The 14616-nt window shown below is 44.2% G+C and overlaps 5 protein-coding genes across 5 annotated transcripts; 3 read left to right on the forward strand and 2 right to left on the reverse strand.

The window, feature by feature from the left end:
- Positions 1-665: 665 nt before the first annotated feature.
- On the reverse strand, positions 666-5962 carry LOC128723006 (N-acetylglucosaminyl-phosphatidylinositol de-N-acetylase). The gene is made up of 3 exons (XM_053816745.1): positions 5100-5962; positions 4935-5028; positions 666-1343 (listed from the first exon to the last, which is right to left on the reverse strand). The coding sequence occupies exons 1-3, from the start codon at positions 5851-5853 to the stop codon at positions 1172-1174; spliced, it is 1020 nt and encodes a 339-aa protein (XP_053672720.1). The 5' UTR covers positions 5854-5962; the 3' UTR covers positions 666-1171.
- On the forward strand, positions 2203-2812 carry LOC128723112 (uncharacterized). Its single transcript, XM_053816859.1, has 2 exons — positions 2203-2279; positions 2363-2812. The coding sequence occupies exons 1-2, from the start codon at positions 2210-2212 to the stop codon at positions 2749-2751; spliced, it is 459 nt and encodes a 152-aa protein (XP_053672834.1). The 5' UTR covers positions 2203-2209; the 3' UTR covers positions 2752-2812.
- On the forward strand, positions 4119-4764 carry LOC128723216 (NPC intracellular cholesterol transporter 2-like). Its single transcript, XM_053816972.1, has 2 exons — positions 4119-4282; positions 4379-4764. Exons 1-2 carry the CDS (start codon positions 4213-4215, stop codon positions 4762-4764), a joined length of 456 nt encoding a protein of 151 aa, XP_053672947.1. The 5' UTR covers positions 4119-4212.
- Positions 5963-6502: 540 nt separating the features above from the next.
- LOC128731132 (phagocyte signaling-impaired protein) lies at positions 6503-11245 on the forward strand. The gene is made up of 8 exons (XM_053824230.1): positions 6503-6551; positions 6923-7640; positions 7726-7846; positions 7907-8182; positions 8249-8444; positions 8527-9686; positions 9750-9987; positions 10062-11245. The coding sequence occupies exons 1-8, from the start codon at positions 6503-6505 to the stop codon at positions 10238-10240; spliced, it is 2937 nt and encodes a 978-aa protein (XP_053680205.1). The 3' UTR covers positions 10241-11245.
- Positions 11246-11321: 76 nt separating this feature from the next.
- On the reverse strand, positions 11322-14278 carry LOC128730532 (TBC1 domain family member whacked). Its single transcript, XM_053823584.1, has 3 exons — positions 13988-14278; positions 13562-13926; positions 11322-13499 (listed from the first exon to the last, which is right to left on the reverse strand). Exons 1-3 carry the CDS (start codon positions 14276-14278, stop codon positions 12968-12970), a joined length of 1188 nt encoding a protein of 395 aa, XP_053679559.1. The 3' UTR covers positions 11322-12967.
- Between the last annotated feature and the right edge of the window lie 338 nt (positions 14279-14616).

A 14616-nucleotide genomic window follows, 5' to 3' on the forward strand; every position in this document is an offset into this window, starting at 1 on the left:
CTTGACAAAAAAGCTTGCCTTTTTCTTCGTCCTCGAGAAACCAGATGATGGTTATTCGGTTGTATATTTTGATTGTATACCTGATTTCGAAACTAATTACTAGGAAAAAAACCTCATCCACCATGATTTTAGGTTACAGAGTATTCAGAAAAGGTACACCAAAACCAAGCCAGCAGTGATCTGTGAACCTTGGTTGAAGGTAGACATATCGTTTAATTCCATGGGTTTAATGATTTCGCGTTACATTTAACAGGATTCAACAATGTTGGTACATTGAGGCAACTATTCATTTAATTTTTAATATTAATTACAAATATGTACAAATATGTTCCATCGGCAGTAGCATTTTGAAAAATCCTGAATTTTAAACTATTTTTCTTATTCTATATTTAACAATGAAGCAATCATGCATTAGCAAACCCCTGCACAATGGCAGCAATGTCGACATCATTAAAGATGATATCCAAAATAGTTCAAATCTCATTAACATATAGTCAAAAATATTAAGCTAAAAGTTGTAACCTAGCTGAAAAACGTGTAACATTAATTACATACATATATAAAAAATTGGCAATTAGGATAATTGAAAGAATTTTATTCTAGCCGTTCTTTAAAAGCCACGTGCTTTTATTCGTATTCAACATCACTGATTTTCCGTTAGATTTATTTCCATAATGTTCATCAATGTTCGAAATAGGGAAAGAACTGACAGAATTCAAGAAGTGACTATTTCTGATCACATAATAATTACATAACCTAAGCGGAAGAGATTGAGAGTCTTTTGCTTTACAAACCATAATTTGATAAATAAATTTAATTCATTCCTAGGCGTTTGTGCATCTTTTTACGCGATTTTGAATTCAATCTAACAGCATCTTAACGTATAATGCAACTAATACACCTATGTAGAGAATCGCGGTAACGTTGCCCAATCTCTTGTCACCATGTTTTCCAATAGGGTTGCATATGATTTCAACTACTTAAGGGATAAAAAACAAAGACTAGCGAAAGCGCATCGTACCTTTCATTGTAATATGGATCTAGGAACGTTCTTATTCGTTCATTCGTGCTTCGCATCGCGTGTTTCTCTCTACAGACAGTGGTCGAGCGAATGGAAGAAGCTTATGACGAACGTCATCAGGTCTGGACACGTTGACTAAGAGGCTGTGCATTAGGTGTCTAATATTTCAAATTCTATGTCCGATTTGTTGATCTCGCGCAACGAATTGATCACCATATACCGGGAAAATACTATATACAGCTTGCGAAACCAAACCATCTGTGAACTATGCAAGCGCATGGCATTTTGCACAGCTCGGCGCGCCCTCCAGTTCAGGATAACCCTAAAAGAAAAATAAATTAAATTGGTTATTAGAAATGCTGCAATAAAAACGGTTGTTAATAATTTTAACTAGTAAAAGTAAATCTATTAAGTCAAGAGTGGACGCCAAAATGTTCGTATGGTTGGTCTTGATTATAGAAAAATTCAATACTGACTACACAACTTAAAATGCATCACATAAATCAACGTTGGTCGGTAATCTCTTTACTGCTCTTGCATGTTATCAGTTGTGCACATACATTCCTCCTTCGCACCCACCTGATTTGGCCATCTTTTAGTCAATAGATTATCGAGAGCAAAATATCTCCGAATGTTTCATTGCCGTCACACAGGTTCTTTGGCGGTTGGGTGGCTAATTACATGCCATTAAACAATAACCGTAATCGGTCGTGATCAAATCCTTCTCCCTCCCATCCAGCTACGAAACGACGCATGCGAAACATTAAATAAATTATGAACGGTGCGATAACAAAACCGTCGCAAAACAAGTTTTTTTTGTCTGAAATCTACCAAATGATAATGTACTCAAGTGTGCCACACGTTAGGGAGGCGTTTGAACTGTGATTGCGATTAAACTTGCTAACTCGATATTTAACACAATCAGCTCGTGGCAGGTTAGGGATAAAACAAAATACTGAACGGGAATCGTTGGACGGCGCACGGGCTAACACGGGCTTACTATCGCACCGATAGTTATCGACGCAAGCAAACGAAATCTTACTAATTTTATCAATGACGCCTAGACACTTGGAGAGGTACTCGAAAGTAAGGCACACGGAAACACACAGTAGTTCATCACGCAAAAGACTATTTAAGGCATGAGCTGAGGTGAGATAGTTTAGTACCTCTAAACATTTGCAACTAACAATGTATAAGTTTCTGCTGATTGCCACATTGCTTCCTGCCATTGTCTTCGGGCAAACGCCATTCCGACCATGTGAGTTTAGGAATTATAGGTTATCCGTTGAAGCACTGCTGCACAGTGTGAATAACATTGCGCGTTTCTCGTCATTTTTTCAGGCCGAAATGGAGGTCCTACTCCAGCATCCGTTAATATTGAAGGATGCACGGCACTTCCATGCACCGTCGTGTCCGGAGTCCCGTTGGTAGCCCACGCAACCGGCATCCAGTCTCGCGTAGCCACCGCAACCGTAGAGGCTCACATAGTCGCACGCTTCCTCGGACTCGACGTCGGATTCAGGATTCCGGAAGAATTGCGCGATGCCTGCGCCGTCGGTATTAGCGGCGCTTCGTGTCCGTTGAGCGCCGGTCAAACGTTTGACTACACGCTTAACTATGCCATGGAGCTACCTTTAACTGGTATTATCGCACAGGTCGAGGTTGGTTTGACTGCGGCCGATGGCTCTCCGATCACGTGCATTGAAATTGATGCTCAAATTGTATCATAATTTTATCAGCTCAACAATAAAATGTGCTTGCGGGTACAATCATTAAACAATCTGTACATAATTTGGCTCAAAGACCATCTTCGACATTTAAAATTGATGCACACTAGAGTACTGAGAACGAACACTCGCATTTTCGAAGAAAATGCCCAGAAAGATGTTTTGTCTCATATATGTGGGCTAGCTATGCCATGGCAATGGAACTTGGTAGCTCAATCTCTTAAGCTCTTTTAAACCGCCCACTTGAACATTGCTAAGATCTGTTGACATTAAGTCTTTTTCGTTTTTCCACTTGCTTTCAGGAAAAATTTAGCCCTGCGGCCAAACCCTCGAGAACCTCTAGAGGTTCTCGTGATAGTTTTGCCAGTCGTCGGGATGCTCCCCGACAAGTTCGATTAGCCGATCTATGCGCCAGCATAATTCATAATCGTCCTTTGCGCGTAGCATAGGGGAAACTATATTATACAGTAAAATGTGACTACTAATGTTTGCCATCGTTGTGAATATGTTCAGTATAGGTTTTTGCTGTTTCAATGGAATAGTTTAAAATATTACATAAATTTCGTCCCTTTGCTATATCTTATCAAGAACGTTATTACGTGCTTAACGGAACAATTCAACTCTCAAAATTTCAAGACCCCCCGTAGCGATTGCCGCACAACAAACTTCAGCCACGATAAATAAACAATACCTGATCGTAATGGTTTTGGTTTTTTTATCGATGGAAAATAATCGCAATCTATTGTGACGCCATGTTTGAAGCTGATCCCTTTTTTGCCGAAATGGTTTTGGTTATCTTATCCGATTGGAAATTACCGCAGAGCCAGCGATATAATGGTTTTAGAAAATAAGAAAAGAAAGGCCCAAAACTAATGCAAAGATTTTTTAAAATGAGCTCTTTCAGGTGAAATGAAAGAAATAGTCGAAAAATCAATTTGGACATCAAAAATATAAATATCCAATTTGATTCTAACTTCTAATTACTCCAGCTACAAATACTCAAATTTGAGTTGTTTTAAAATGAGAACATCGTACAATATTGATGAATTTGTTTTGACAAAAAATGATAATGGAAACAAAAACAGCTAGCTTTAGTTAATAAACCTTCTCAAACGCTAATTGTATATTAAATTGAGATAAGTAACTAAATTTTCAAAAACTAAGAAAAAAATGTCAGTTATTGCTACCACATACATATGTTCCCGAAAAGTATATTTTGAGGAATTTTCTTGATATTCCCATTGCTCTTGCCAATGATAAGATATGTAGATACCGGGATAAGAGATTTTAGCTAATCTATTGCATTGATCAAGCCCGCAACGACCCCAACCACATCAACTCGCGTACGATATCGTCCAGCAAGCGCTTGGTATTTAAGATGCGTTGCAGAACTGGGACAAGGTAGTCAGATCCTTGACGCTTTCGTAGTACCACAAGGCAAACAGCACCAAACCCAAAACCACCATGTACAAGTTCCTGTTGATTGCTGCGCTTCTGCCAGCCGTTGTCTTCGGACAGACCCCGTTCCGTCCGTGTAAGTAACGTGCAGTCGAATCACGCATCATCTAAGTGCGCTGGAAGCACGGAAACCGTGTGTGTACACAGTGTAACTTTGCTCTTCTTTCACCAGGCTCAAGCGGAGCTCCCACTCCGGCCTCGCTCAACATCGTCGGCTGCACGGCCCTACCGTGCACGGTTGTGTCTGGTGAGCCGCTGATTGCCACCGGTGTTGGCATTGTGTCCCCGGTCGCTACCCCTACTCTCGAGGCGCATTTGACTGCTCGTCTGCTCGGACTTGATGTCGGTTTCGAAATCCCGGATGAGCTCCGTGACGCTTGCGCCGTTGGCATCTCTGGCGCTTCCTGCCCGATTGCGGCCGGTCAGACCTTCGACTACACTTTGAACCATTCCATGGAGCTGCCGCTGGTCGGCATTACCGTGCAAGTCGAGGTCGGTCTGACTGCCGCTGACGGAACCGCCGTCACCTGCATCGAAATCGATGCCGCCATTGTTTAATCAAAAGCTCAAGCACTCTTCTTCCTTTTAAATAAACCTTCCCGATCCACTAAAGTAATTCAAACTCTCTCTTGTACTGCTTTGTAGTTCTGTTTGAATCCGCGATTTGATATCACCGATCTATTAAATTCCAACCACGGCTACCCCAGGGTGTTGTTTCTCTTACTTACCAATTTGTGGATAAGAGTAACGTCACAGGAAGATCAAATATCGACGAATACTTTCGGTAGACGTTGACCGATTCAAGCATTAATACTTTACAAGCTGCAACAAGGTAAAAGCAAAGTTAATATATCGCTATCTGCAGATATTGGACGAATAAATGCAACACTTACTGCTTGGTATCATGCCAGAAAGGCATAATGATGCGGTCGCGTAGTAAATTGCACTATGGTTCGGATGCCCACTAACACCGTCTTTGTCGAATGTGACCAAAAGCTCGACATCTAGCGACTCCAGCTGGCGCAGCAGTTGGTTTGCGATAGTAACAGTTTTCCATTCGGCCGTCGGGTCGTCCTGCAAGTGCGTCGCGTTCACTAGCGTAATATCCTCCGGTCTTACTCCCAGACTTTCACACGCATCCCATAACTCCTGCCGTCTGATGGCTCCCTTTCGATCATGGTTGCCTTCTGATAGGCAGAGGACAAACACTCTGCACTGTCGACGGCGCAGCTCCAGGATCGTTGGACCGAAGAACATTACTTCGTCATCGGGATGCGCAGTAACGAGCAATGCGCGGGTGCACGGTGGTAGATGGCTTTTGCGCACCAACCAACGGCCAAATCCTGAGAACCCCGTACGACGAAACAGCACCTTGTATAACACGATGCATAGTATACTATAAGCCAGTAGCACTAGGGCGATATGATCCAGTGTTTCGTGTAGGTAAAGTAGAGCGATGTTGTAAAACCCCTCCAAGCCACCGGCGTTTCTTAGCACTTCGTCTTGCTGTCGGTATCCTTCCAACTTTTCGCTGTAGAGCAACGTGGGCAGTGTAGTAGCTGATACCGTGGTGTCGTCGTATTCCGTCGGCACACTGTGAATAATGGCTCCACTTTCGTTCGAGTCGGTTGGGGAAATATGAATCATTTCCTCATCACGTCACATGGACAAACACATCAACCAAAAAATTATTTTTTGCGCGCGCGGAATTTCTCCCAAACCACTGTACTGTTCCCGGTTACTCTTGGAATGTATGCGATCACAGTTCCATGAGTAGCTTGTACCGCTAGACACCTCAAGAGTGCGATTTACGAATCAAAGCTAGCCGTTATTGTTTGTCTAGCTATGCTTCGTGGGAAAATTACCCACGGTCTCGCGTGACGTTCTATCGTTTTGCTCTGTCGTCCGGTTCCAAAGGCCGCGGAAAACTATTCGAAAAATCTACGGAGATAGTAAATCGAGAAGTAAAAATAGCGCGTGAAGAGGATCCGCAATTTGATGTCTTTTATGGTTACATACTTTTTCGCCGATATGGTGTGATTTGTTTACCTTTTGTTTCAAGAACCAAATTACATGACACACATGTACCGTCAGACAAACACCACGGGGGAACCGCGTTTCTGACAGCTAGCACAAGCAGTTGTCAAGTGCAGTTTTTGACATCCCGAACAAATCGTCTTCGAGAGGTTGCGGAAAATTTGTAGTTGTTGGAAATAGAGATAAAATTGTGAACGAAAATATCCTCCACCATTTATCGGGTACACGCGAAACAACGCCGAACTCCATCAGCACCATGATGCAGCTCGAGGATTTAGCGTACGAGCGTAAACTACGTCCTATCTGGGGTATGTACAATATTGCGGGTGTATCCTCATGTATCAGTAGCGGTCGGCACAGCCTTTTTCGGTTCTTTCGTGCATGACTGTGGCGGACAAAATTGAGCTTTGAACATTGCCGGTCCGAGCCGTAAAGCTTCTCTGTCCCACAAATTCAGCTGTTAAATCAGGAAAGCATGGAACCGAAATCGATCAAAAACCTAACGATCGGGGAGGTTATCTGATATAACAGATTGAATCGGCCAATACAACCGCTCACCGGCCGGCATTATAATATACTAATGTTCATGCTTAAACTTTGTTCTTTTTATGCTATATAAACGTATGTGAAAATAAACCATTCCACCACGCGGCTAATGCGATTGCTTGTCTATTTTTAGAGTCAATTGAAATAGGGAACTACAAAAAGGCCCTGCAGGATGTCGAAAAGATGCTTAAAAAGAAACCTACCTTACAGTGTGCACGGGCGCTAAAAGCCTGGGCATACCAAAGGCTAGGACGAACGGAGGACAGTGCACCCTTGATTGCAGCTCTCGAAGAGGAGCAACCGATCGAAGCGACCACGCTGCACGCCCTGACGCTGTGCTACAAGGAAACGCATCAGTTGGAAAAAATTTGCACGTTGTTCAGCAATGCCGTCCGGCAAGTTCCTGGTAGTGAGGAGTTGCTGTCGCAGCTGTTTATTGCGTACATGCGCATCGATGACTTCAAGTCGCTGCAGTCGGTGGCGTTGCAACTGTACAAGTTACGACCACGTAATTCATACTACTTCTGGGCCGTGGTGAGCGTGGTGCTGCAAGCACTGCGAGGACCCGAAACGGACAACACGCAAAAGGTCCAATTGTTGTTGGTTCTCGCCCAGCGCATGGTGGACAAATTTATCGCAGAAAACAAGCTGGACGGGGCACAGGAAGCGCAGCTGTATCTGCAGATCCTTCAGGAGCAGCACAAGTATGGTGAGGCGTACGAGTTTCTGCAGGGTGCCTTATGCCAGAAACTATATCCCGGCGCGCCAGTTTACCTCAAAATAGACCTCCTTAAAAAACTTAACAAATGGGGCGAACTAAATCGATTCCTTAAAGAATTGTTATTGCAAGAGTAAGCATTCTGAAGTTTCAATCACTGTAACTGCTGGCAGATGGTACACGATAAACTTAACATTTTACTGTTCTCTTTTTACTAGGCAAGACCGTTGGGATTATTATCAAGATTATATTAACTCCACGTTTGAGCTGATCAAAGCCGGCGATAAGCCAGATGGTGCAGATCACACGGTAGAGATGTGTCATGAGTTTTTGTGCGGCGTAAGTATGAGAAAGATACGGTCACAAAAGACAAAATAGACGAAATATCTTCTCTCGTAGGTTATCGAGGCGCAACCAAAAAAGTTTCGTGGTCCATACCTGGCGCGGTTGGAGCTGAATCGTCGCATGGTAGAGCAACGGTACGCAGAAGATCAGTTGTTTGGTAAAATGGCCGATATGCTAGCAGAGTATTTCGAGCTGTTTGCCGACAAGCCGTGCTGCGCGCTTGATATGAAGCTTTTTCTTGAGTTCGTCAAACCAGCGCAGGAGAAGAGGGCTCTTGCTAGCAAACTCATGAACGGACTTGGTCTCAGCTCAGCAACACTGCCAGCTAGTGTGAGTATCCAAACGATATCAGAAACAGTCGAATGAGTTAAGTCAAATTTAAATATGCATTTACAGAAGGAACAAATGCAGCGGCACATCTGCACGTTGCAAATAGCACGGTACAGTGGCGCGCACGCCATCGTAAGCGAGGAGCTGCTACACGCAATCTATACCTCTCTCAGTCTGCACTACGAGCACGGGTACAATGCGTATGGGCAAGGGCTGCTCGTGACGGACATGGGACCATCGGACGCGTACGCGCTACTAGCCGGTAAGGATAGAACGATCAGATAGTGTCGCCTCAGTTAGAGGAAGTTTAATCAGCGTTTGCCGTTTGCTTTGTACTATTTTAGCTCAGATTATGTACGAACGTGCATGGCGATTGCAACGCTCTGAGCCAGCCATCGAAGCCTTGTGCCTGCTAAACCACCTGCTCGCGAACAGCGTGAACAACTTCCACGCAAAGCTGCTTGCGTTACAATTGTATAACCGATTAGGTTTAACACAGGCAGCCCACGCCGTATATGAGGCGCTGGACATCAAGCACATTCAGCTAGACTCGCTTGGATATTTGCACTGCGCCCAACTGGCAAACAGTGGGTTTCCGGCGCTTGCAAAAACGACATACGAATATACGCTTTATTTTTTCCTTAACGATAACGATGCCAATTCGGAATTTCCGAAGGCAGTGTATAATTTCGGCACGTTCTCGAAGCTTGTGGAAATCATCGATTTTCGAAGCAAGCTCGCCAACAGCTACCACTTTATGCTCGTGTCCGTTGAAACGTTGCTACTGATGGTGGTAAGTTTCGGGGGCATTTTACCGCAGCTGCTGGCGGCGTATCGGCAGACACGCCCTAAACCACACGAAGATCGGATTCGCTGGGACAAACTGCACGATAATCGCGACCTCACAATTTTCGTAAGCTGGGATCCACCGGAGGAAGACAGTGACGAGCAAACCATGCTCGAAAATGGCAACAGCAACGAAACGGTGATCCCGGTTACCTCGAAACCTGTCGGCGCTTCACTCGAGGAACGCCGGGAAGCGGTGCGCAAGCTTAGCTACGAACAGGACTGCGATTTGCTCAGGCTGCGCTCGGGCCTTTCGAGAATGATATTTGGTTTGGTGGAGCTGTACCTTAACCGGACGACAATAGAGTACACTGTGACAGAGCAGCTGCTCGATGAGTGGATCGAGGTAACGGCAGACATTCGTCGCAAACGGCACACCCCAATTAGTGGTCGGTATCTAGTCAACTTGCTGCCTTCGCGGTTGCACCTCTATCTGCACCTACCGTACGAGACTGTTTTTACGCATTTGGCCCACTTTGCCCTTGGTCTGTGGAAGGGCCACGGACTCGATCAGCTAACGGATGCGTCAGAACTCTGCTTTAACGACGTCACGGCCGTGTTTGAAATGCTGAAGCAAACTATCGACAGCTACCACGAGTCAGTTGATTTGCTCTGGAACTGGAAAAAAACGCACGAGCTTGTGAACGGGTGTATTGAGGTAGGAGGATAGTCTTCAGGTCAACGTTGTCAGACATTCATACCACCTTTCACGCTTTTCTAGATGATCTCACTGATGGTTTTTATGATGGCGGTGTGCTACGACAAGTTTCTGCACGCGCCAGCCTCGCAAACACAGGCTAGCGTTGGGAAGAAATCGAAAAAACAGTCCACTGAAAGCAGTGCACCAGCGTCGAATGAATCCTCGAAGGATTTCGTCCCGGAACGGGAACGTCTCGTGCTTGTGACGAAGGTACTGCGGGAGCTGAAGCAAAGAATCAACGAAGCGGACCTGGTGTTGGGTAAGTGTAATAAAAACGCATAGTCTTCTCTGCGATATTTTTGGTTTAATTCGTTTTGCGTTCCTTATTTGTAGCCTCCTGGAAGCTACCCATCGTGCAGGACTCACTTTCGGCGGCCATGGAACGAATGTCTCTGAATCCCAAGTGCGCAACGACCGTGCAGTCGGCGGTTGCAGATGATGTGTTGACGGAAGTTAAAGAGCTACGGAAGCTGCTCAAGGATAAGCTGAAGCTAATGAGTAAAGCGATTTAAGACCGGGTCGCCCGTGTCGCGTTCCTAACCAAACTCTAGCCCACGATAATCCGATCATCTTAGGTAAAACGTGCTGCCGCTGTTGTCCCATTGCATTGCGCCTTTCTCATGAAAACATCGCGTTGATATAGGTACTTTTTTTCTTTACTGTTGAACCGTATTAGTTAAGCCCACTGTCATCACTGTGTATAGACCCTGAAGTTGTGCGGAGGAAAATTCACCCCCCAGTACATCGATATTAAATTAGGTACGTTGTTTAATCGGTACCATCGCTACAATACACACTTTTTTAATAACATGGAGCATTCAAGGAATAGAAAATAGTTGGGGAAAATTGCCCTTTTCTTATCAAAGGGTGATTTAGAAAAAAAGCTGAAATGAAATAAGACAGAAGGAGAAGTGGGCTGGGTGATTGTACGCAGGCCGTTATTCAACAATTAGTTCGGCTTTTGTTATCATGGTACCAGCAGAAAAGTAGGTGTTTTATGATCGCCAGTTTACCGGCTTTGTTTGCTTTGGAGTGGAACAAGATTCTACCGTTTTACAGAAGCAGATAAGCACATCTGGCAGACTTCGTGACACCTCGGTTGATAGGCGAGTACGTACGAAAGTTCGTACAAAAAATCACACTTTAGATCCATTACAAGTTTGAAATTTTTACAAATGTTGCTGAACAAAGAAACGGCGCTTTGGTAACGTGGCATTCGAACTTCTGCCAGTGCAATTGTACAGTAGAGCAGTCGGTGGTTGGTTTTGATCATTGGCAAAAGGTTTTTGCAGGAGGCGTCAACTGAAGCAGTAGAATCAAAATGGTTTTGCAGCCGTTACGGATGTACATCCATTATAGGACTTCCACTTGAGAGGAAGCATGGACGAGAGCAAGTAGTTGAGAGAAAAATCAATTCGACAATTTAATAAAAGATGGATAATTTCACTGGCAACTAGCATTTGTCTTGCAAGTGTACTTTTGCATACAAACTCCGAAAGTAACATGTCACTGTTCAACAGCACAGATTTGAATCACTATCAATTCTTTCCACGTGTAGATCGAAAAATGGTAGCCTGAGAGATCAATCCTGCAGATTTTTTTATTATAATTTCCTTCGATCAGAAAACAAACCGAACTCGAACAGGATGCATAACGGCATCGATTCGTCCGTTTAAAAAAAAGGCAGCTGCCGCCGCTTTGCTTTGTTACGCAGACGTGCATTACGTGCAATAAATATACGAGAAATGGATAATATGGAAAATTATACTAGTGCTTACTCTTTAACAAATTCATAACGTTTTTTTTACCGTACCGTTTACAACACATGTTCGACGAACAGCGATTGCACATTACTGAATAGTGAATTATTAGTACAATATAATGAGCTATCTGTCTATCATTCGAATTTTCAATTCGAACACTAGTTTTAACTAACACATTGGAAGGCGATACTAAAGAAAACGATTGCATGACAAATGGTAAATTATGTTAGACATACTAAAATCTATTTGAATTTACGTTGTTTTGCTTATACATGCTGCAAACACGTTGTACAAACACTCAGAGGAAAGAAAGGCACCATTGAAATTGTTTGCTAGTTTGCTTCGATTCGGATATTTCGATCCCCGTAATGGGTGGGAGGAAGGGATTGTGGGGTTATCCCCATATATTGCATTGCTTTACAGCATTTCTAACGACCTTGTGCGAATTCCTAAACATGAGAAATGAGAACATAAAAGTGAACATTTAACGGTGCGCCCGACCTCTTGCGATTATCACTCTCGGTCTGTTAGTTTTAAACATTAATTGTTCGATTTTCGAGATGGCGTTGAAAATTAGGGATTTACTGATACGATATAAATTCTAAACATTTCCCTAAATTTGGGACTCTTTTCATACGTCACAACTCTTATGTGGGCGTGCTCATGTGAAAATGAAATTTTACATTTATGCAAAACTTGCGAACGTGGAAAGTTTCGATCTTCGCGTTTCTTCGTTTCTCTCGTGGAATGAAACAAGAAAGATGATGAACCCCGGAACGATGCATCACTTGATTCCCGAATAAGCCTCTGTCAATTTCGATCCAGACGTACAGGAAATCGAATGGAATTTTCGATCGATTACTATCATCGTGCTAACTAGTGTCTAACATGAGCTGGATTGTTCCATTTTAATAGATATAAAATTGTACTATAAATCTGCGTCGTAACGAGTGTGCAGGTATGCTTCGATCTCTGATTTCGTAGTTTTTAGCGTATAAGGTACGGTTACACACTGCTTCACTACTTTCGAGTGAAATCCTCATGTCAAGTGACCGTTTGGCTCAAACGGATCGGTAATAGTGCGATGTCCTTTTGTGAGGGATGATACAATTTATAAGGGGAGAGTTTAAAGATAATTTTGCTACTTTGGCTTTAATAATGTTGAATGTTATATAACATTTTAGCCAATTACTTGTGTTTTTGGTTTTCAAGCGATTTCCTATACAAAATATTAGAATGATTCCGAGACAAATGTTTCTTTCTAAATCTTAAATGTTTCATAGTTGCTTGAGCGACGTGCGCTTTGTAATTATAACGCCCTCTATTGCACAGATGGGATGAATGGAAGTTGATCTCTATCTCTAGAAATGACAGGTATACTTTACTCACTACCTGCAAACGTTTTCGTTTGATGGATAAGTGGAAGCTCATCCCCTAGGACTAGCTCGGAGCCCTGACTGTTCAGGGTGCGGCGAACTATGAGCTCCTTCCCGGACCGCCACTGGACGATCCGCCACTACCGTTCTGATTCTGAGCCGACTTTTGCTGCTCTAGCTTCGTCTTCCGATGCAGCATTTCCTGCTTCTTGTGCTCCCGATGGAAATCTTCGATCGTGATGTTCAGCCGGAAGATGTGGTGCATGATGAAGTCTTCCTCGAGGAATTTCTTCGGTGGAGAACGAAGAACGGCCAACGTTTCACACAACCCATTACACTGTGAACGCACCTTAGACGGTCCCAGTGAGGCCCCGATGATGACGAGTGCTACCTTGAAGAATATCCGAACACCCTCACACAGGAAGCAATCCCACACGCGCAGCAGCGTGTCCCAGGGCAGGGTACGCGTCATTGCGCACAGAAACCAATCGGTCATGTACAACAGCGGGTCCACGTTGTGCTTCTGCAGGTGCCGGTAGGTAGAGGGGGACGTTTTCTTTAGCAACCGATTAAGCATGCCGGCATCGCGCTGCAGCATCTCGAGACCAGGAGTGAAATAATTTTCGAGATACCTAAGAGAGAGAGAGAAGGAGCATTAACGCTGAACCCAGTTTGCAGTTTTGGTTCAACTTACTTGTCGCAGATTGCAACGAAGCACCAGAAGGCCTGTTCGGCCGGTAATTGCATCAGCAAGAACGCTGCGATTGGAGCTTGCGCCTGGCAGTAGCCGACCGTGGGATTGTACACCGAGTAGGCCTTCAGCACGTTAAACAACTCCTTCTGGCCTGGTTTGTCATCGTCGATAAACATCTCGTGGTGTGGAAACTGTCGATGCTGATCCTTGCGGATCTCATCTATGATCTGCGGGTTACCGGGTTGTTGGAGCAGATGCTGATACCAGTCGGGAAATTTATCCATCAGATGATTGGCACCGGTCAACAGGAACCAGGCTTTCTGACGTAGCGCTCCCGGAATGCCCTTGCGGCAACGTTCTCGAACCTTAAAAGATCATCAATTTGGTGTATTTCGCCAAGGTTGGGTGGATGGTCCGAACACTTACCTTCTTGTAGTTGGAGTTCATGTACTCCGACCAGTGCGTCGTCATGTGAATCCACTTCTTTTCCCGAGCGATTATCTGCTCGCGCGTCAGGGTCTCCTTCTTAGGTTTTTCCGAGAACTGAATGCCACCGTAAAACCCGTGCCGATCGGGACACGTGGAGAAGGCACTGCTGGTTGAACACACCGACACGGTGTCGGCATTTTTGCTTGACTGTCGTTGCAACAGGGACACAGATGTCGCCGAGGCACTGCTGGTAGATGTCGGGGACGCTGCCATGGTGACCGCAGCCATGACTACCGTGGGAAAGAATCGCCACGCCGCGGTTGTTGCTCACTTCTCAGGTTGTCGAATGATATGTTGTGGTATGATAACTTAAACTTCTCTCTGTTCGTCGACAGGATAAAAAAAGTTGTAAATCAAACGAGGGCAATTAACACATCGAACAAAACTCGTGATTTGGCAGAAGTTTTAAAGAAATATGAGTTTGTAATTTGCACACCAATTCCGAACCCACTTGGATCGCTAGGTTATCTTTTGATTGTCACAACACAATTGCCTTGTTACACTGCTTACAGATGGTAGCAAGATTCTCATGATCTATTATGCATTTGTAAGCCCCGCTCGGTGGA

This window comes from Anopheles nili, chromosome 2, assembly GCF_943737925.1.
Source record: "Anopheles nili chromosome 2, idAnoNiliSN_F5_01, whole genome shotgun sequence".
NCBI lineage: Eukaryota > Metazoa > Arthropoda > Insecta > Diptera > Culicidae > Anopheles > Anopheles nili.

Excerpts from the sequence above, each read along its gene's own strand:
- LOC128730532 (XM_053823584.1), bottom strand. The coding sequence starts at position 14,278 with ATGGCTGCGGTCACCATGGCAGCGTCCCCGACATCTACCAGCAGTGCC. Across the intron at positions 13,927-13,987 it reads TGAACTCCAACTACAAGAAG|GTTCGAGAACGTTGCCGCAA; the intron begins GTAAGTGTTCGG and ends TGATCTTTTAAG. Across the intron at positions 13,500-13,561 it reads TTCGTTGCAATCTGCGACAA|GTATCTCGAAAATTATTTCA; the intron begins GTAAGTTGAACC and ends TCTCTCTCTTAG.
- LOC128723006 (XM_053816745.1), bottom strand. The coding sequence starts at position 5,853 with ATGATTCATATTTCCCCAACCGACTCGAACGAAAGTGGAGCCATTATT. Across the intron at positions 5,029-5,099 it reads TTCTGGCATGATACCAAGCA|CTTGTAAAGTATTAATGCTT; the intron begins GTAAGTGTTGCA and ends ACCTTGTTGCAG. Across the intron at positions 1,344-4,934 it reads TTACTCTTATCCACAAATTG|GGTTATCCTGAACTGGAGGG; the intron begins GTAAGTAAGAGA and ends TTTTTCTTTTAG.
- LOC128723216 (XM_053816972.1), top strand. The coding sequence starts at position 4,213 with ATGTACAAGTTCCTGTTGATTGCTGCGCTTCTGCCAGCCGTTGTCTTC. Across the intron at positions 4,283-4,378 it reads ACAGACCCCGTTCCGTCCGT|GCTCAAGCGGAGCTCCCACT; the intron begins GTAAGTAACGTG and ends TTCTTTCACCAG.
- LOC128731132 (XM_053824230.1), top strand. The coding sequence starts at position 6,503 with ATGCAGCTCGAGGATTTAGCGTACGAGCGTAAACTACGTCCTATCTGG. Across the intron at positions 9,687-9,749 it reads TTGTGAACGGGTGTATTGAG|ATGATCTCACTGATGGTTTT; the intron begins GTAGGAGGATAG and ends ACGCTTTTCTAG. Across the intron at positions 9,988-10,061 it reads CGAAGCGGACCTGGTGTTGG|CCTCCTGGAAGCTACCCATC; the intron begins GTAAGTGTAATA and ends CCTTATTTGTAG.
- LOC128723112 (XM_053816859.1), top strand. The coding sequence starts at position 2,210 with ATGTATAAGTTTCTGCTGATTGCCACATTGCTTCCTGCCATTGTCTTC. Across the intron at positions 2,280-2,362 it reads GCAAACGCCATTCCGACCAT|GCCGAAATGGAGGTCCTACT; the intron begins GTGAGTTTAGGA and ends TCATTTTTTCAG.